Source organism: Myotis daubentonii, chromosome 7 (assembly GCF_963259705.1).
Source record: "Myotis daubentonii chromosome 7, mMyoDau2.1, whole genome shotgun sequence".
Lineage (NCBI taxonomy): Eukaryota > Metazoa > Chordata > Mammalia > Chiroptera > Vespertilionidae > Myotis > Myotis daubentonii.
This window is the reverse complement of record NC_081846.1, coordinates 66,000,595-66,022,781: the sequence shown is the minus strand read 5'-3', so window position 1 is coordinate 66,022,781 and position 22,187 is coordinate 66,000,595. Positions and strand designations below refer to the sequence as shown.

Here is a 22,187-nt window from a genome sequence, read left to right as displayed (position 1 = left end):
CTGTTAAAGCATAGCCTTTAATTTTTAAGGAGTAGCCTTCTTGGGTTCTCCTCTGAAATCCAGAGGTGTTTACTTGGGTTTTCTTCTGAAATCTTGAAGTGTTTATTTGGGCTCTCATACCTTGATGGTGTCTAAATTTTCATCACTGTCTCCCAAGATCTCTAAGACTGCCAACCTTTCTGCTCATCATCTAAGCCAGTGATGGTGAACCTATGACACACGTGTCAGAGGTGACATGCGAACTCATTTTTTGGGTTGATTGTTCTTTGTTAAATGGCATTTAAATATATAAAATAAATATCAAAAAGTATGTCTTTGTTTTACTATGGTTGCAAATATCAAAAAATTTCTATATGTGACACGGCACCAGAGTTACGTTAGGGTTTTTCAAAATGCTGACATGCCAAGCTCAAAAGGTCCACCATCACTGATCTAAGCTGTTCCTTTATACTTAGTTTCTCTGCATTTTACCCTGCAACAGTTTATGAGTCAGCACATGCCTTGAGGGGAAATTGCACAGGTGCTTAGGCTCACTCTTCTCAATTCCTGGATATTAGTCTCTCAAGTACTAATTACCTTGGTAGACTCAAACTCCAACACCTTTCTCTTAACCCAGTGAGACTGCCATAAATTCTGGCTGACATTTGCTTCTTGGCCTCTATGACATGAATCTACCTATGACATGAATCTACAAACACATGTAAAAAGCTCAGGTGAACGTGGAGTTAATTTATTACACCTTTCTCTTCTCTGGGATCTTGGTCCCTCCAGTACTGGCTTCCTTAATTCCCCACTAATAACTTTAAATAGCTGATTATATTATCTTAAAATAGCTGTTCTCAACAGGAGAGTTAACGTAATACAAGCTATTCTGTCATAGCCAAAATGGAGTTGAACCATTTACTTTCTATTTTCTATTTTCCTTAATCTCTACTTTCAATATAGTCTTCTCATTTGTGGTTCCTTAAAACTGCAGAGTTAAAATTGAGTCATAAAAGTTATGTACCTGGGTGGACTTAAAATAAGAAAAATAAGGAGGGAGGGGGGTAAGAGATCAACCAAAGGACTTGTATGCATGTATATAAGCATAACCAATGGACATAAGACACTGGGGGATAGGGGAGGCTAGGGGACTGTCAAGGGCGGGGGGGAAAAAGGACACATATGTAATACCCTTTGTAATACTTTAAGCAATAAAAAAAAAATAAGAAAAATGAATAAATAAATAAATGAATAAATAAATAAATAAAAGAAAAAAAAGAAAAATGAGCCAGGAAAGCATTTATTCAAACACTAAATAAAATTTGTATGATTGCTATTTTTCTATGATTAGCATAAATAACAAAGGGAAAATGGATTCTGAGTTATGTAGATGTTTAATAATGCAGATTCAACATTCTGTGTATCCCAGATATAATGGTACTATTGAAAAAGAAAATCAAAACATTGGTTTTATAAGTATAAAACCTAGTGTCTTTTTGTAACATATATTTTGTATTATTATTATTTGAATTTACAACATATATTTCCTTTTTACAAAAAGACAAGGTTATCAGTTTGATGTGGGCTTTCTTTTTAAAGTGAAAGTAGGTCTTTTGACTATGTTGTGTAGGTCTTCTGAATGGGACATGCTCCATTTAGAGCTGTGTTTCCTGCTTGGAGGAACAATTAATATGCTTACTACTTGAGAAACAGCATGGCTCATTGGACCAAGCTTTGAGTCAGTAGTTTGGAGTTATAATCCTACTTCTGTTACTGATTCAATTTGTGCCCCTGGGCCAGCCATTTAACTTTTGTATTTGTTCACCTGAAAAATGGTATAAAATTATCACTTATTTGCAAGAGTAGCTAGTAATAACTGATTTTGAATATAAATGCATATAATATATTTTGACCAGTTGAAATTACTACAAACATTCCTACAATTCAATTTCTTCTAAAACCTTAGTACTGCTTTGATTAAATTTCTTCTGATCTAAGTTAAAATGAAGCACAATAAAATGCAGTTAAGTGTTTTGTTTAATTTGCATGCTTAAACAGGTGGGAAAATCCAGTGTAGTTAAGCCTAAGAAAACAAAAAATGTTTAAAAATAGAGAGAACAATAATCTTTCTTTCCCCCACAGTTTTTTTTAAATTGTAAAAAGTATTATATATTTTACACATGTATTACTCTTTATTGCCAAAGCACAAAAATTCACATTTACACACAATAACAATAAACTCACATTTACTCTTTTTCTTTTCTTATTTATAATTTTTTAGAAATTGAGTTTAATAATAATTATTCTTAAATTTTATAATAATTTTCTCTCCACATACATTTCTTTTTTTTAAAGTTCTCACCACATCATAAAAAGGAACAAATAGATCATTCCTTTGCCTGGTACTTTATCTTTCTTTGCACAATACATGATACTGAAAAATAATCAAGATCGAGTTAATTTGAATACAGAGAAATTTAAAATGTAGTAATTGGATGTAGGAAAGGTGCCTTTTAAAGACAGCCTTAAAAATATTGATTTTAAATATTTAATAAGACATCCAATTTATTTCATTTATTTGAGTTTAAGTTTAAGTAGAAGACACTAAATTGGCTCTCTTTACTGCATCTACTTGTAACTGTTTCTAGTGCTCTGAGACTTAGTTATTTTTTCCTTATCTACGAAATGCTAAAAATAATATCAAGGCTACCAATCAAAGTTGTAGCAGCCCAACTGCCTATCAGTAGATGAGTGGATAAAAAAGTGATGGTACATTTACACAATGGAATACTATTCAGCCATAAAAAAGGAGGAATCTTACCTTTTGCAATAGCATGGATGGATCTGGAGATTAATATGCTAAGTGAAATAAGCCAGTCAGAGAAAGATAAGTACCATATGATTTTACTTATATATATTTCACTTATATGATTTCACTTATATAAATATATATATTCCACATATAATTCCACATATATATTCCACAGGTGTATATATATATATATTAGAGAGGAAGGGAAAGGAAGAAAGTGATAGAGACATCAATGATGAGAGAGAATCATTCATCAGCTGCCTCCTGCATGCCCCCAACTAGGGATTGAGCCCACAATCTGGGCATGTGCCCCGACCAGGAATTCTAAACCATGATCTCCTGATTCATAGGTCAGTGCTCTACCACTGAGCAACACCGACTGGGCTCTATGTGGAATCTTATGAACAAAATAGAAACAGACTCATAGATACAGAGAACAGACTAGTAGCTGTCAGAGGGGAGGGGGCTGGGGGTTGGATGAAAAAGGTGAATGGACTAAGCAAAGAAAAAATACATAGACAGAAAAGAGTATGGTGATTACCAGGGGGTTTGGGGGTAGGGGAGGTAGAAGAGGGTAAATGAGGGATAAATGATGATGAAAGAAGATTTGACTTGGGGTGTTGAACACCCCTGGAACCTATATAATTTTATTAACCAATGTCACCCCAATAAATTCAATTAAAATTTTAAAAATTAAGTAAGAATGTATATGAAAACACTTTGAAAACCATTTATCTTGTTAGAAATAACTTTGAGGAATGCTGTTATCTAACAGCCTCTATGTAACATCTCTGTATTATTGAAGTCTTGATGTTTTTATTCACCAGCCTAATCTTTGTCACCATTCTAGGTGGTTTCAACATTCTTGCAAATAACTCATCCAACTCCCTGGATGTTTTGACATCCAGTTTTCTGGACCTCCTCATGTTAGTGACCATTTTTCTATCACTGCAATAAGCCTTCTAGTACATGTGTAATTGCTCTGGGACTCAGTTATTTTTTTCTTATCTATGAAAATGGTAAAAATAACTCCCAATGGTAACTCCCTAGCCACTGTCATTCACCAGACATAGCTCCCCTGAAAAACCTTGAATTCTTATTCATAGATCATAGCTCCTATCCTTCTAGTTCATTTGTGTATATATCTTGTATAAATATCTTCCAGGAAGCAAGAGTCCTTCTAATGGTGTCAGCCTTCTAATTTATTACTCCTATCACTTCTTTCTACCTACAAGAGCCTCTTCTAGACTATGCTTTCTTCTTATCCAACTGAAATTCTATCATTCATTATCCCAATCACTCCCATACAACTCCCATTACTTCCTTATTCCTCTCTTCCTCAAAATCTCTTACTTAACAAATCCAACCATGGAAGAACGAAATCATCTGCCTTCTCTGTGCCTGCCAACACCCTTGTGCTACAGGAAATAACCACACACGTAGATGGGCAGACTGAAGTCATGATCTCCAACCTCTCAAATCGCTGATCAACCCCGACACTTCTCCTGTAACACTTTTCTCTCCAATCTCAGGACTATTTCATACCTTTTCATCATGCCCCTTTCACTTTATGCTAAAATCTTGCTTTACAGGAAAATAAGAGCTCTCAGCTGGGAATACCATCACCCTCTAGTGTCCTGTTATACAAACTCATCTTCTTCTACTTGCCCTTTCCTCTTTTTGCCTACCTCAAAAAAACAAACAACACAAGAAAGAAACGAAAAGATAATGTTAGAAATAGAGACAAAGGAGGAGATAGAGGTAGATAGATGGATGATAGATAAATGAAGGGAAGAGAAAGAGAAGAGAGAAAAAAAGAAAAGGAAAAAGAGAAAAAAGGAATGGCCATACTTTTTTCAAAGGCCAAACCATCTATCTCATGCTCTGAAGCTTCTTCCTTCTCATCTTGACAAGTATTTTGCCCATTTAGTTTTTCTCACTTTCTTCTACATTTTGAATCTTCTTTCCTTATTGCATCATACCTCTGTTTACAAATATAATTTATTCTCATCTGGAAGTAGAAAACAAATAAAATACTCTCTTGATTTTGCATTTGCTGCTAGCCATTATCTTATTTGATTTTTAATAGCCAAATGTCTTTAAGTTCTACTTCCAAGTTCTTATTTACCATTGACCCTTCAAACATTTCAATCTGGCTTCTGCTGAAATTACTGTTAAGGACATCAATTCTCTCCATGATGGCACATCTAGTGGCTCTTTATTTTATTTTATGTTCTTTAATTTACTGATGAGTCTATAAGAGATGGAACTGTTCCTACCTCCCTTTGTAAAAAACTCTAACGTATGACATCTCTTTCTCTTGGTTTTTATCTCATCTCTCTAGCTGCTACTTTTTCATCCCTCTTCCTCACTTTTAATCCACCACTTGCTAAATTTCTTCTCTATGTTTACTCTCTATTTAGATGTTCTCATTCATCTCCATGGCCTTCAATACCATTTATATGCCAACAGTTCCCAAATTCCTACCTATATCATTGCATGTTCTTCCAAACTTCAGTCACCTATATCCAATTGATTATATCTCCATTTGGATGTCTCATAGGCAAGTCAAACTTAACATTTTATTTTTATTTTTTTATTTTTTTTATTTTTTTTTGTTTCTTTTTTTTTTTAATTAAATCTTTATTGTTCAGATTATTGCATTTGTTCCTCTTTTTTTTTCCCCCCATAACTCCCCTCCTCCCAGTTCCCGCCCCACCCTCCGCCCTCACTCCCCACCCACTGTCCTCATCCATAGGTGCACGATTTTTGTCCAGTCTCTTCCCACATCTCCCACACCCCTCCCCTCCCCCCAAGAATAGTCAGTCCACTCCCTTTCTATGCCCCTGATTCTATTATAATCACCAGTTCATTCTGTTCATCAGATTATTTATTCACTTGATTCTTAGATTCACTTGTTGATAGATGCATATTTGTTGTTCATAATTTGTATCTTTACCTTTTTCTTCCTCTTCCTCTTCTTAAAGGATACCTTTCAGCATTTCATATAATCCTGGTTTGGTGGTGATGAACTCCTTTAGCTTTTCCTTATCTGTGAAGCTCTTTATCTGACCTTCAATTCTGAATGATAGCTTTGCTGGATAAAGTAATCTTGGTTGTAGGTGCTTGGTATTCATCACTTTGAATATTTCTTGCCACTCCCTTCTGGCCTGCAAAGTTTCTGTTGAGAAATCAGCTGACAGTCGTATGGGTATTCCCTTGTAGGTAACTGAGTTTCTTTCTCTTGCTGTTTTTAAGATTCTCTCTTTATCTTTTGCTCTTGGCATTTTAATTATGATGTGTCTTGGTGTGGTCCTCTTTGGATTCCTTTTGTTTGGGGTTCTCCGCGCTTCTTGGACCTGTAAGTCTATTTCTTTCACCAGGTGGGGGAAGTTTTCTGTCATTATTTCTTCAAATAGGTTTTCAATATCTTGCTCTCTCTCATCTTCTGGCACCCCTATAATTCTGATGTTGGTACGCTTGAAGCTGTCCCAGAGGCTCCTTACACTATCCTCGCATTTTTGGATTCTTTTTTCATTTTGCTTTTCCGGTTGGATGTTTTTTGCTTCCTCGCATTTCAAATCATTGACTTGATTCTTGCGCTCCTCTGGTCTGCTGTCGGGCGTCTGTATAATATTCGTTATTTCAGTCCGTGTATGCTTAATTTCTAGTTGGTTCCCCAATATAAGATCCAGGGTCTCATTAGTTTTCTTGTAGATCTCATTAAGTTTATCGGCAGCTTCTAAACAGTTCTTGAGAGACCTTAAAAGTGTGGTTCTGAACTCTATATCTTCCATTGACAATTTTGTCCTGTTTCTTTGTCTCCGCATTTTGTTATGCTTCCTTGGTGTACCCCCTAGTGGTCTTTGTTCGAAGTCTTATAGTTAAATCTTGATTGTTGTAGCTAATTCCAGGGAGGGTTTGACCTCCAGGCCAAGTGGCTATGAGAATCAGCTGTGTCAGCAGTGAGAGAACTTCTGTCCTCTAGGGAGGTGCTAATCTAGCCTTTGCCTGAGGCTATCCGGCAAATGCCTCTGTGCAGGGCTTGGGCGGGGCGGGTCGCACAGGATCAATAGGGTGGGCCGGAGAGAGCAGTTATGGCGGCTCTCAGTCCTGTCCCCAGGGGCTCTGCCTCTCTGAGTCCCAGCACCCGCTGCAAAGCTCGGAGAGAAAGCTGCACTCGCTCTGACCGAAGCCAGACAGTCCCGCTTCTCCCGTTTGAGTCTGGGTCCCTAAAGACTCGCCCGGATCTGGTGCTCAGAGTCTGCGACTCCCTCCCGATTGAAAACAACAACCGCGCCCTCCGCCGCCAGCCTGCTCCGCGCACTCCGCACCTCAGAATTTGACTTCAGCACTGCGCCTCCTCTGAGTGTCCGTGTGCGTTTCTCTTTCCTCCTAGTTGTAGGACTTCCACTCAGCCAGCGCCCCTGTGGTTCTGGGTGATGTCCGTTCCGTGTTTTAGTTTCACTTTTGAAGTAGTTGTTCAAAGCAGCAAACTCCAGCGTTAACTTATGCCGCCATCTTGGTTCTCCCAAACTTAACATTTTAAAACTGAAAAATTTCACTTCATTTCTCCACTTTCTTCTCTGTAATATATCTCTTCCCCTAAACCTTTCCCATCTCAACAAATGACACCATGTCCACTCATTGGCTCAAGGAAAAAAGTAGAAGACACCCAATCACCAGCAAATCTTGTTGAATGTACTTACAATATATATCTTGAATCTATCCACTTCTTTCTACATTAGTTCACATTGCCAGTATTCTCTTGCCTGCCTTATTGATGCACCCTCTTATCTGGTTTCTCTGCTTTCTTTGGTAATACCTTGCAACCTGTCCTCCATATAAGAGCAAGAGTAATTTTTAAAACATAAACTGAACACATGACTCCCTTACTTAAAAACATCTAATGGCTTGATGCTGATGAACTTGTCTATTGGAGAGTGGGGGAAAAAATCTTCCCCCAAGTAAGCCTGTTCTTTTTGTATCTCACACATTTACTGGATTTCGAAGGAAGTGATAAGAAGAAAAATCAAATATAACCCTTGGGAGGTAATAAAGAACCCAATTTGTTGAGATTTATATTACCAGCTGGGTTAGTATAGTTTTTTAAAAATTTATTTTAGAGAGAGACAAAGGGAAAGGGAGAAACATCAATCGGCAGCCTCCTGCTCACCCACTAATGGGGATATAACTGCAACTGGGACATGTGGCTCATGGGAATGGAACCTTGCAACCTCTTGGTGCATGGGAAAACCCTCAACCAACTGGCCTGGCTAATGTAGCTTTTTCTTTTTTTTTATTTATTCTTACCCTAGGATATTTTTTCATTGATTTTTAGGGAGAGTGGGAGAGGGAAAGGCAGAAACATTGATGTGAGAACAACATTGATTGGTTGCCTCCTGCAGGAACCCCAATCAGGGCCTGGACAAGGGAGGAGCCTGCAACCAAGGTATGTGCCTGGAATCAAACTGGGACCCTCTGGTCCACAGGCTGATGCTCTATCCACTGAGCAAAACTGGCTAGAGTTTAATTACATGTTGGAAACATTATTTCCACCATAGCTGGTTTCTCTTAGCTCTTCTAGCTCACTTTTCTGTCCTAGATTATTCAGCCTTAATGTTTTGTCCCTCCTCTACTCCCACACTCTTATCCTTATTACGTCTTTTTTATCCCATTGGTACTGTGCAAAACTAAGGCTAGATCTAATTAGAAAGAAAGGAAATAACAGTAGCAAAAGTGAGGATATAGGGAGTTTTCTTCCCACCTTGCACATTTAGGGAAAGGAGGATCAATGAAAAATATGCTCATTGCCATCTGCCTTCCTTTGACCTACCAAGGTACCAAGTTTGTTCCCCATGTATTATGCTTTACAGCAAGCATGTCAAACTCAAAGGCTAACACAGGCCAAATAAAAGAGGTTTAAGTTTATGTGGGCTGCAAAACAATAAAAGCTTCAATTTTCATAGAAATGTAGGTTTACTTCGATAGAGACATGCTGACTACAAAGGGCTGAAATAAATGAGTCATCGTTAAGATAAAATAATAGAACATTTTAATAAAAATATAATATTTTTTCTTGAACATTAACTCGCCAGACACTGAATAACTGCACAAATTAATAAGCGTATCACAAATAAACCTATTTTTCTTGTTCTCCAAAAGCGAACTATTTTCTGTTGCGCACACCAAGCAAGTCAGTCTAAGACTAATGACCTGGCAGTCGGCTGCTAAAATATTCGCTGCTAGTATTAGTGGAGAGAAATGGTGCGTCTGTGCGGAAAGCGCACAAGGGAAATGAATGCAGCACGATTATAGTAATCAGTCATTAGCGAACGTTGTAGTTCGTTATTAATAATTATGTATAACAGGATATTGTAAAAATTAAGTTACAAAACTTTTATTAAAACATTTCTTACATACCGTTATGTTGGCTGGGCTGCAAAAATATTCACTGTGGGCCGCATGCAGCCTACGGGCCAAGAGTTTGACATGCTTGCTTTATAGCATTGGCATATGAGAAATTAATTAGTTGTGCTACTTCCAGAATACCTATTTTATCTGAACCCAAAAGATTTTTACAGTAGCTAAAAAGCAGCAGAAGTACCGTTAAGTCCTTCATCGAGGAGGAATTCAACATCCCTCATACTCTACAGCAGTGGTTCTCAACCTTGGCTGCACATTAAAATCACCTGGGAATATTTTTAAAATCCTGATTTCTGGGCCTCATCCTCTGGAAAGTCTGTTTCTTTGTTATGGGGTGGGGCCACAACATTAGTAACAAAGAAACAGAATTCCCGGAGGATGAGGCCCAGAAATCAGGATTTTAAAAAGATTCCCAGGTGATTCTAATGTGCAGCCAAGGTTGAGAACCACTGCTCTACAGGAATTCTATCTTCCTGAAGATGAAGGAAGAAAGATTTGGCATATGTTGCTTATATGTGACTATTGGTATGTCGAAAGGCAGGTGAATACCTTAAGGTAAATTTCCTCACGATATATGCCATCCAATCTCGAAGGCTAGTTCAATTCTAGTCCCACTTCAAAGTTGTAGTCTATCCATACCTCTTTGAGCCATGTGAGTTTCTAGCATAAAAAAAATCATCCTTTATTCTGGAACCATCTGTGACTCCCATTTACCTCTGTCTCCTCATCCAGCCAACACATACTTGCATCTCTAGGTCGTACTGGCTTCTCAAGATTCTTCCAGCTGGGAATAATTTGCAGTTTGATTGAACTTGTTGCTGGGACTCTGGACTTGAAATTCTAGCATTGGAGTGGCTATTAGGCTAGGTCTCAAGTTTTGGGACTGAGTTAGCTAAGCTAACGCATGCCTAATGCTCTGGCAGACAGGATTTCTTTCACGTTTCATTTTCCTTTCCTCACCATTCTTCCTAAGTTAGGTTTGTACAGCTTGCACCATTGGACTTGTAGATAAGAAAAAGTCATTCTACAAAAAGGGCAGTAGGGTCAGTTGCAGCTACCTCTTTTTAAGTTTTGGAATTGCCATAGGAATTAGTCACATATACGCATGTCTTAACAGGTTATTTTTGAATTTTTGAAAAATGCACAGGACAAGGTGAACACAGATTTAGGAACAAAACAGATAATTACTGTTAATGGATGCTACTATTTCCCATGGGGTTAACTCTTTATTAGAGAAGAATACTGTAGTGAAGATTTTGATTAGTTGTTCCTCTTTCATACTACAGAGAAATAATTTTTATCTTCTACTTTCTTATCCTGGGGAATTTGGGTGGTAAGATAAGGAATATGTTTTCAAGTTTTAGTCATATTTCTGGTTATTCCAGTTATTCCACATGCTCTGGTTTCACAATTCAAAAATATTGAAGTGATTCAGAGATAAGACAACAGTGGGGCCTGATCCAGGGTATAACTGACATCAAATTCCTGAATTAAATGAAGGTAGTTCTAAATAAAATACACTCTTCCATTCCAGAAATGTTAGTGGCAACTCTTAATTCAACCAGCGAATGGAAAATGGTTTATATTTATTCCTTTGAACAGCTCATAAAGTCCAGAGAACTACATGAGATCTTTTAGATACCTTGAAGATCAACTTTAGATTTTCTTAACTGTTGCACAATATCACATTCTGAGTACCATGACTTGGGAACTGGGAGTCTCTGAGAGAGTTTAAAGTGCCACAATGATTGCTAATGACCTTGACAAGCTGTAGAAATGGGCAGATGATTACAGGATGAATTTAAGAGAAATTCAGAGTAATTTTGAGGAAGAGAAAAATAAAACACTATCAATACAAGGGAAAATGCTTGACTTTGTGGGGAAAATGTAGGAATCAGAAAGCCACAAAACATGAATTAGGCTCATAATACAGTTGCTGTATTATTTTTATTAATAAAAACAAATATTTGCAGAATACAAGTGAAAATATTGGATTTCTGAAAAAGGCAGTGAATCCCTAGCTATTTATATAATTATTTATTAAGCACCCATCATATACTAAACAGATGAGATCCCTACCTTCACGGAGCTTGCTAAACACTGTCTTTGGTTTGTATTCGGTAGTCACAAATTCGAGTAGAGCAAATACTGTGTGCTCCTTGAGGCAGGGATACAATTTTTACATTTTAGATCCAATTCCATGTCTAGAACAGCAATCAACTTAGGTTAAGGGATAAAAATAGGCCCTAAAAGTTGAAACAAGTAAACAATTGTCTGACCTTCAAATATGTCGATCAAAATCTGCAGGTACTTGCGAACCTAATACATGCACAACAGTTCTCAACACAAGGATGATTCGTGTATTAAGAGAAATGGATTCAAGTTTTCAAATTGCACAACGTGAAAATTGTGGATATTCTGATCGGGTGGACAGCCATCCTCCTCACCTTTATTTTTTTATTTTTAGCCTAAATACAACGCGCTTCAGCAGAAGCCACAGGAGTGGGAGGCATCGCTAAGGCTGGTAGCACAGACACATCAGCTCGCACCACGCCGAGCTCGCCCGGGCAGCTCGGTCGGCGCAGCGGACCGGCTCCCACCCGCGGCTTCCCGGCGCCCGGAGTCTCGGAGCGGACGCGGCGTCCCCCAGAGGAAAGACAGGGCGCCGCAGACGCCCCCCCGCCCCCCGACCCCCCGCCTCGCCTCCAAGTCCCGTTCGTCTCGGGCTCCCCCGACCATTCGGGATGGCGCTCCAGAGAGGCCGGTGCGGCGCGGTTAGCACACCAGGTGTTCCCACCGCCCACCGCCTCGACCCGCCCACCCCCGGGAGCCCGCGGCCCCGCCGGCCCAGCAGGCCGGACGCCCAGGCCTGGCGATAGCGCGCCTCCGCCGGCCCCGCCTCCGCGTCCTCCCGGCCCCGCCCTCGCTCGCTACTTCTCCCCCGCGCCCGCCTCGCCAGCCCCACAAGCTCCTCGCGCTCCCGGCCCGGCACGCGCGCAGCGCCCCGCAGCCGCCACCGCCGCCGCCGCCGCGGAGCGTTCCTCCACCAAGCCTGCCTTCCAGCTTCGGACCGGAACCGGAAGTCCAGGGGGCGGGGCCGGCGGAGGCCAGGGGACCGAAAACGCGGCCGAGCTCGGAGCCCGGAGCCGGAGCCAGCGCCTGGACCCGAACTTGGCCGCCGCCAGGACCGCCGCCGCCGCCGCTGCCGCCCGCCGCTCTGTCCCCGCGCCGCCGCCTCCCGGGCCGCCGCCGCTGCGAGCTCGGCCCCCAGTGGCCCGCGGACTTTGGGTGTCCGGGTTGAAGGTCGGTCCGGACGTCGGACCCAGCTCGGTTCCCGGACTGTCCGGACGGCAGCGAACGCCGCCGCCGCCGCCGCCTCGTCGCCTCAGCCTGGCGTTTTGTTCCGAGAGCCCCGCGAGGCGAGCGGCGCTGACAGTGATTTTGACAGTGATTTAAACCCGCTTTTGTTGTTGTTGGCTTCTCGTGGTTCGGTTTTGTGTGTTGTGGGTGTGTGTGGCGGTTTTTCCCCCGTGGTGCATTTTTTTTTTTTATTGTTGTGCTCTTTTTTTTCCCCCCTCTTTTTTTTTTTTCCTGTCTCTCTCTCTCTCTTTATTTTATTTTTTTTTAAAAAAAAACCCGTGAACGTTTTTTTGATCGGGGCTTCCGAATATGTTTTATGACGGTTGATTTCACACCAGGAGGTTTGTCTCCGAGGAAGACCCAGGGAACTGGATATCTAGCGACAACTTGCTCCGGCTTCCCCGGCGCCTCGGGAACATGGGAGCTGCTGCAAAGTTGGCGTTCGCCGTCGTTCTCATCTCCTGCTCTTCAGGTAGGTGCCGGGCGGCGGGCGGGCTGCGGCCGCCGTGCGCGCCCCGGGGGGCCGGGGAGCCTCCCCCCGCCCCGAGCCCCTCGGCGGCCCCCCACCCCCCAGGCCCGATGGGGATCTGGAAGCCTCCCTGCCTCTGGAGCCCCGGTGTGGAGGGAGGCTGCTGGCTGTTGTCGTGGAAGTGAGAAAGTCATGGTTTTGTGGCCGTAACCCGGGATGACAGCGCCGGTGGGGTGGCAGGGAAGCCGCAGATACCACAAGTAACAATTTATGCGAAGGTTTGAGACCTGCAAGGCGGATTCTAACATGCCATTTAGTGTGGCATTCTCCAGAATAAGGGTGTGTGTGTGTGTGTGTGTGTGTGCTTTTTTTTTTTTTTTTAAATCGTCTTTTAATTAGTGCTCCACCAGTGACTATCAACGGCAGAGATCGAGTCAGTTGCTACTTAATTTTGACCGTGAGAAACAATGGATCCTATCAGCAGTTTCATCGGGTCTCCCCTCACGTTGCCTTCAACTTCGGTGTCCAGCTTCGTGTTAAAAATAGTTGTAGTTGTTGCTGGAGAATTAACTATAACCCAGTGCAGGAGAGGTATGCCGCTGTGTTGGTAATGTGCTGGCTTCCAACCACCATTTATGTGCTCGGTGCTGGCATCGATTTTGCTTACCTACGGAATACTTATTTTTGAACGCGTTGTATTGAAGCATTGTTTTCGGGTTCAGAATCGCCCGTTTGAAATGGTTCACACGGTCAAATACACGGTATTCATAAAGTAGGTTTTGGCTCAAGGTTGGAAGAAGAATCTGGCCCTTTTGTACTTGAAATTTTGATTTTTGTGAGAACGTTCTGTGGTTGCAACCAGTGGTTGGAAAACTAAGCTAGGCTTTTGTATTTGAAATTCTGTAAATGTGTCATCTAGCTCAGAGGTGTGCAGATGTACATAACAAGAGTTAGTTCCATAGGTGAACAGTTTTAAAGTCGCAATGGATTTATTTATCTTGAAATTAAAATATCAGTTACTAGGTTGTGAGATAGCATTATGGGGGCGCGGGGGGGGGGGAGGGTTTAGAATTGACAGGTTTTATGGCCACGTCTTTATCTCATTTGCCACAGGGAAATTAGAGGGTGGTAGTCTTTTCTTTGTGTACCTCTGTGGTGTGTGTGTGTGTGTGTGTGTGTCAGGTCCATCCTCCCCACCCCCCTTTTTAATAGAATCTTTTGTAATGTATAGGATTTTGCTGAATGGTACATTTCCTTGTGGTTAATAAATGGATAAAGTCTAGTCTTATGTCTGTAGTGGTATTGATCAGTTCCGGGTGGGCTGAATGTGTTGTGAAATGGCGATCATTGCCAGAGATTAACCAAAAGAATCATGTCTGTTTAAATGGAAGAAGGTGCATGCTTAAGGCAGGCTGACAGTTCTTTTTGTGCACGTTTGGAGAGGAAGATAAACAATGGTGTCTCTACAAGGAATGAATACCTTGATAACATTAAACCCCTGGCTTTTGTGACATGACTTAACCATGAGGGTGTTATTTTTCCGGTAGTACTCTTTCTCCCCTGCTCCGATATGTTCTGGTTGGTGAACTCCTCTTGTTCAAATCCCTCTTTCTGCTCTCCTGCCCTTGAGGGGGAGGGGCATCATGGCCACTGACCAAAGAATAGTGGACATTATTCCCTCCCAAGCTCACCTGAGTCACACTCATTGGTGAAGGAGGTTATTCTTGAGCAGTCTCAAGGTATTACTTCTGGAAAAGCAGGCTGCCACTACAGATCTTACGGCTTCCTCTGCTTGCTTTGGGAGAAAAAAAGAATTGAGCATTCGTTTCTTGTAGGATTATTTTCACTGGGCCAGGAGGGTTAATAGCTAAAATTTTGAAATAAAGTAATTTGTTGCTATAGAGTATATAGATATTCTACTTACATTAAACTGATATTATATATTGTTGCATAGTATTTTAAGTAAATATTCCTAGTTGAATAAAGTATTCTATTGAAGATAATGGAACTAATCTTAAAGACTTTAATCCTTATTTATACATGAAGATTATTAGAACTTAAAATGTCTGCTTTTTAAGAGCTTTTGCTGTGAATCAAATGCACTCTAAAAAGGTTATTATGTTTCTTTTCCTATTTGATTTTTTGGTGTAATTTGTAATCTGGCATGAGGATGACAATTTTTATAAAAATTAAAATTATTTTTCAAGTTTTCAGTTTTTTGTTTCTAGTTATTTGAATATTTTCAATCAACTGGAGATTAGTAGTAAAGAACAAATTTATTTTAGGTGTTTAGGATGGATGTTTACTGTTTTCTTTAGTATTTTGTGCATTTTTATTTTTCAGTTTCCATCCCATGGTATGCACACTGGAGACTGATTATACAGACTATTCCTGTAGGGTATGGCTAAGTGTGTAATTTCCTCCTCTCATTCCAGGGGAAACATTTTTGAGTTTTGCCTTCATCCAGAAATGTCTACAGATTCTCTTTGATTTTTTTGTTCATTCCTCCTCGGATTTTTTTTTCAAACAGAAACCTACTTAGTTGTGTTTTTTTTTAAAGCATTGTGGTTAATTTGTATCTTTTCTCCACAATTTGTTAAAATATGAGGATGAGTTTAATACTTGCTCTAGTTCTTGGTTTTATCCTACCTAAAGTGATGAAACTATTGTGTTGCATTGAATACGTTGAGAATTCCTTTGGAGCCAGAACAGTTTGGTCCATATATTTGATGAAATAAGAAATGAAAATGAAGTAATATGTGCATTTTCTTTGGTTCAGCTAGGCAATACTGTGTGTATTTCTGTGAATAAGTGTGTGGTTGGAGGGGAATTGGCAGTGCAGTGAATCTTCTGGGACTCTTCTGAACTTTGGCTAACAAATGATAGATATTAAATGCTTTGTTTTCTAAAAGCCAGAATCTCTTAAATGTAGGCTGTGATCAAATTCAAATACAATATATTGGAACATCAAGAGCGGAAGGGAAACAAAATATCCACCCCCTCCTGGTACCCTCCCATTCATTTTTAATTTTTACTTATTTATGAGAAGCCAATAGTCTTAAGCTTGGGTAACTTTTGCTCCCTACCCCTGCACGTCTACCCCAGGGGACATTTGGATACATTTTTGGTTGTCCCAGCTACAGAAGAGGAGGGGAGGGTGTGATACTGGCATCTAGTGGGTAGAGGACAGGGATGCTGCTAATCATCCTATAATACACTGCACAGCCTTCCTAGCTTAAAATGTCAGTAGTGTTGAGGTGGAGAAGCTCTACTTTAAACTTTTAATTTTTAAAAGCATTGGTATATTAGTAAAGGGGCTCTGCTCCTCCTCCTCCTGTTATCTAAATTTATAAGTACATGGTATTGGTGATCTCCAGGTGAGAGAGTTTAAGAGTTTTCTTTTTTTTTTTCACTATCTTTAAATATTAGAATGATTAGAGAAACAGACTATGGGTATATACATTATTTCACCCTATTATACTTTACTAAAAATACTTTGCTGACTGTTAGGAATAAACTCTAATCATTGGTTATGGAGTGCTCATAAAGATTGCATATTCATGGATATGATGAATGATTGGTCAGTTTATCTAGTTTAATTATATTTGCTTTTGATCCAGTCGTTTTTTTGCCATAATAATTGTCTTTAAGGATATTTCCTTCTATCCTTACTACCTGGGCTGAATGGTGGCATCAGGGTGTGTTTGTGTGTGTAGTGTGCATTTAACGTGGTGCCTGAAAGTTTTGTTAAGTTTCATGTGGAAGAAATATGTCCACTATTGCATGATTCCTGAATGGTTCAAGGTGTAAATTCTGTTCTTTTTAAAGGATATATATTTTTTTGTCTAGCTAACTTTACTTTCAAGAAACTTTTAAAGTGATTTCATAGTTACATAATTTTCTTGCAGGTTTTTGGTTATCATTAGGCTCATTTAGGCTATACTAAGTAATATTCTATAATCTATTAATAGACTCTTGTCCTCTTTAAGGTTAAATTTTGACCATAATTAATAAGTGCTTACTTTTTTGAAGTCTGATTTTAAGGAAGTTAACTCAGCCAACCAGGTTAAGAATTACAGTGAAACTCTTAAATAGCAATACACTGGTGCGAGGAAAAGTTCTGAAGTCACTCCCACAAAACGTATGCAAATAAGCCTCATATTGTCTTTGTAACACACCTCCCATGTATATCTCTGATATTACTGACATCTCACCTTTTGGGTCTGTCAGAATCACTGTTTAATGAGAAGTTAAGCATAACTAAACCAAAAGAAGTTTTAATCTTTAAATTGTCCCTTTAGATTCTAAAACTGTTTTGTTGCTTTTTTACTTTTGTAAGTCCTCTTATTTCTTATCTTTGGTGTCTCATAAATCTGTGATTTAATTTTTTCTTTTTATGTTCCTCTTATATTGTCATTTGTCGTGGTGCCCCTCAGATAGTGAGCTAGGTAAGGTACACAATGATTGACCTTGAGATCACTAGAATTCCTTCACTGTTTGTTCCTCTTGTAACTCATTTCATTCATTTTCTTTATAGTTCCCTTTACAGTTTCCTCCGTTCTTCCTTTACTCTCTTCCCCCTCCATTCCTTCTGTACTTCCTTACACTGTATAGGCTGTTTGCTTATGAAACCCACTCATGGTTTAACATCATGTGACTCCAGAGGTCTCATCCGTGGTTTAAATAAAAATGGATTAAATTTAGAATGCTTGAGAATTGACCAAATAATCTTTTCCACTATTCTTTCATTTGTTGGTTTCTGGAATACCACACACACACTTGGGAGTAGTGTTACTGTCTTGCAATCAAACGGCTTTATCAAACTTTAGATTGCTCTTATTCCCTTTTTAATATTCTGATATTCTTTAATTTTTTTTGCTTTCAAAGATTACCTCTTGTTAATATTCATACATCTCTGTTTAAACCAGAATTTGACCAGACCAGAGAGTATATTTATTGCCACAGCTGGGACCACATTAGAGTTTTCCTCTGTGGTAAATTTAATTCTGTTTGGTTATAATAGTCATGTCTTGACAGAACATTGATTTTAAATTGACTATTGAACATGAAAGTTCCAGGAATAGTGTATAGAGGAAGGAGAAGGAGAAATCAAGAGGGTAAGCCCAACTGGTATGGCTCAGTTGGTTGAGTGTTGACCAATGCACCAGGAGGTTTTGTGGTTCGATTTCTGTCAGGGCATATGCCTGGGTTGCAGGTTCCATCCGCAGTAGGTGGTGTGTGTGCAGGAGGCAGCCGATCTATGTTTCTCTCTCATCCCTGTTTCTCTCTCTCTTCCTCTCCCTTCCTCTCTCTGAAATCAATAAAAACATATTTGAAAAAAAAAGTAAGAAAACTACTATAGAGCACAATTGACTTCCCTTCATTCTCCAACTACATTTCTGTTAGTCACTTCCATGTACCTAATGTATCAAGTAGTCAGGTTTTGTTTAATAAAGGGACCTAAAGGGAATGTGTTGTTGTCTCTGAGGTAGGGTTTCTTTCTCTCTCTCTCTCTCAACCTATCCTCACTTGAGGATATGTTTATTGATTTTAGAGAGGGAGACAAAGGGAGGGAGGGGAGGGGAGGGAGGAAGGGAGAGAGGGAGGGACGGACATCGATCTTGCCTCCCATAAGTGCCTGACTGGAGATTGAACCCACAACCTAGGTATGTGTCCTGACGGGAAATTGAACCCACAACCTTTTGATGTACAGGATGACACTCCAAACAATTGAGGTTGGATTTCTTATACTGTTAGAATGGTGGGCTCAAGGGAAAAAATTGGGAGGTTCTTATGGATAGTGGACAGGAATGTGGTTGTGGTGGTCATTAGACTTGGGTTCAGGTGCCAGCACTGCCAGTGTCTAGCTCATCATCATTTTTCTTACCTGAATGATTGTAGTACCTTTCTAGCTAAGACTAGCTAATTCCTGTTATTACTTTCTCTTGCAGTCCATCCACATAGCTGCTAGATTGACCTCATTAAAAAATAAATCTGTATATATCATTCCTGCTTAAAACCTTTCACTGACTGTTTAGTCACCTTTAGCATAAAATCTAAGTGTTAGAGTGGCATACAAAGTCCTTTATCATTTGATGCCTGCCTGTTTTCTCTAACCTCTTGGAATAGTGGCTAAGAGTATAGGCTCTGGAATTAGACTTCCTTGGTTTTTATGTTTTACATATTGGCTTCACAACTTAACCTTGGGCAAATCACTTCACCGTTTGTGCTTGTTTTGTCATCTACAAAATGGGGATATTAATAGTGCCTACCCCACAGACTGCTTTGAAGATTAAATGTCACGTAAGTGTTAGGTGTTCTGCTGTGGCTCCTCCCCAGCATGAGTCCTATATTCCAGCTATACAAACTCGACTTGCTGTTTGCTGAATGTATTATCCTTTATTATATATCAGTATGGTGCCTTTTTGTACAAGTTATTTCTTCCTCCTTTTCCTGGCTAACTCCTTGTTTTTAAGACTGAGAAGTATCACCTCTTGAGAAACATTTTCTCTGCCATTCAACCTAGATTGAGTTAGTTGCTTTCTGTTGTCTTATACTTTGTAAATTACGTTGATTCTAGGAATTATTGCAATTGCTTACTCACCTATATGCACTTTAGACTATGAGCTCTTCAAAGATCTCTCTCTCTCTCTTTTTTTTTTTTTTTTCACAGACCCATTCCTAAACCTGGCATTCAGCAGGTGCTCAACAAATGTTTATTGAACAAATGAGGCAATTTTTTTTCATTTTTGGGCCTGAGTTTTTAGTGTATTAAAATGGTAAAGTTGGATTAGATGATCTCTGAACTTTTTTTCTACTCAAAGCTTTCTGATTCTTTAATTTTAAGGTTAGAATTTAATAGTGACATTTTATTAAGAAAAAATGATTTTGTTGGTTTTTTTGTACCATTAAGTTCTCTTCATTTAAAAAAAAATGCTGTCTCTGATCCTTAGATTAAATCTTTTAATTAAATTTGAATCATGTAGATTTAGAAGGCATCTTAGAGATCTTCAAGTTCAGTGATTTTCAACTTTTTTTTTATCATAACTGTAATAAGAAATACATATTGCATCATGATTCAGTTCCCATATACATAAATATGTATCGGAAATTGAAGTTTCATGAACTAACTCATGCCGTGTACGGGACACTTAATTTTATATTCAGTTATATTTTAAAAAATTTTATTATGACCCATTAATTAATTTCATGATCAATGGGTACTAAAATCCTAAAAAATACTGACCTAGTTCACCAATCTCTTATTCTACTCTTAGAGAAGGAAGCTGAATAAGTAAATATTTGCAATGAAAAATAGTGTGCATTGAAAAATATGCTCATTATTTAATCTACAGTAGAGAACATATAATTAGGTACAGAATTGAGGGAAAACTGATCCCGAGGGAGAACATGGACCTGCTATGGCTGAGTTGTTCTTTCTTCTGGACAAGTTGGATGAATTAAGCACACATGAAGGTGCTCAAACAAAATTAGTTGTAATTTTGAAGAGTTCAGATTTTTTCATTTAGGAAAGGCTTGCTGGAAAATATAGATCCTAATAATAGGAAAAAAAATGTCTTGGCAGGAGGTTGAGTAGGTTATTCATCTTAATATGAAGGAAAAGGTACAAAATAGGATAAGAATCATAGAGGGCATTTGTGAGTAAACTTGATTATGGATGAAAGGCAAGTTAGAATGCAGGAATTTTGCCTAAATATAAAGAAGAGATTTGTAAGATGAAAAGATATTTAGAATTGCTTGAAGAAGTAGAATAATCTCAGTTGGGGGGGGGGGGAGTCAAAATGAAAATTAATTAAAAGTTAGAGGAGATAGGAGTGGATGATATGATCATGATTGATGTCCCAAATACATATATGTAGCGTATAGGACAGAAAAGCAGCCTGAAGATTGAGGTAGTATGGTAGCACTACTAAGTAAAATTGATAAAGAAATAACAAGCCAGAAGAAAAGTGGAATCACTTTCATAAGAAAAGAAATTCTAGACACAGATATGAGTTTATATTGTAAGCATGAATGAAAATACAGACTTAGATTTGGAAAAATAAGAGCACATAAAACACACAAAAGCATGTAAAATTCTTTTAGAGGGCAGAGACATTGTTTGATGGGTATGTAGCCATTGTGCTGTCGAGTTAAAGAATTCTGAGCACAAGTGGCTCAATATGTTGTTTGTGTTTAAGTATTCTTTGAAATCTACATTAGTCATTTTTCTCACAGTAAATTACACTGTTCTATAGAAGTAGATTTAGAAATTTTCTGATGTGATCTATGCTATTCATGCCTGAATCCTAAACCTTTTCAGTACCATTCTTTTGGACTAGATAAAAGCTCTTTTTTCTCTGGTTGACTATTTTCTTAGTAGCTATAGTCATGTTAGGAATCATTTTATTCTCTAATGTTGCTGAAGAAAATAAATGTAAAGCAATAAGATAATTATTAGAAGGACCCATGTAGGGAGCTGTTGCTTTTTAAAAGATTAAGCTTATCAGTATATAAAGCTTTGAGGTAGGATTTTTTTTCCTGGTTATGATTACTAATTTTACAATTTATATTTTATAGAAACGAGACCTTAATTATTAGGAAAGATCTGTTGGTCTTCACATCTTTATGATTATATATGATAAATCAAGCTCGTGCTAAGGCATTATTTCAAGAGAAAGGGGCATGGGCGAGTTATGAGATCTTGGCAAGTTCCTAAAATTCTGAGAATTTAAAAAAAATTGTAAATCAGTATGTACTAAGTGAAATAATATACCACATAACACATAGCTAGTTCATAGATTTTACATATACGGGGTGAGCAAAAGTAGGTTTGCAGTTGTGAGTACATGAAACAGTTTATTCTTGTATTATTATTTACTAGAGACCCGGTGCACGAAATTTGTGCATTGGGGGTGGGGGGAGAGGGGCTTCCCCTCAGCCCAGCCTGTACCTTCTCCAATCTGGGACCCCTTGGATCGGGCCTAAACTGCAGTCGGACATACCTCTCACAGTCCGGGACCACTGGCTCCTAACTGCTACCTGCCTGCTTGCCGGATCGCCCCTAACTGCACTTCCCTGCCGGCCTGGTCACCCCCAACTGCTCTCCCTGCCAGCCTAGTTACCCCCAACTGCCCC

At 39.2% G+C, this 22,187-nt stretch overlaps 1 protein-coding gene across 3 annotated transcripts in view; it reads left to right on the top strand.

Moving 5' to 3' along the window:
• Positions 1–12,852: 12,852 nt before the first annotated feature.
• Positions 12,853–22,187, top strand: part of ACVR2A (activin A receptor type 2A) — a 105,541-nt gene continuing 96,206 nt past the window's right edge. For 2 of the 3 annotated variants that reach the window (XR_009453847.1, XM_059704537.1), the window contains exon 1: positions 12,853–13,052. Coding sequence is in view for 1 of the 3 variants with exons in the window: in XM_059704537.1 (XP_059560520.1) it covers positions 12,998–13,052 (55 nt within the window). In the remaining 2 variants the exon portion in view is untranslated. The remainder of the gene's footprint in view (positions 13,053–22,187) is intronic. The other variant, XM_059704538.1, reaches the window with a different exon arrangement.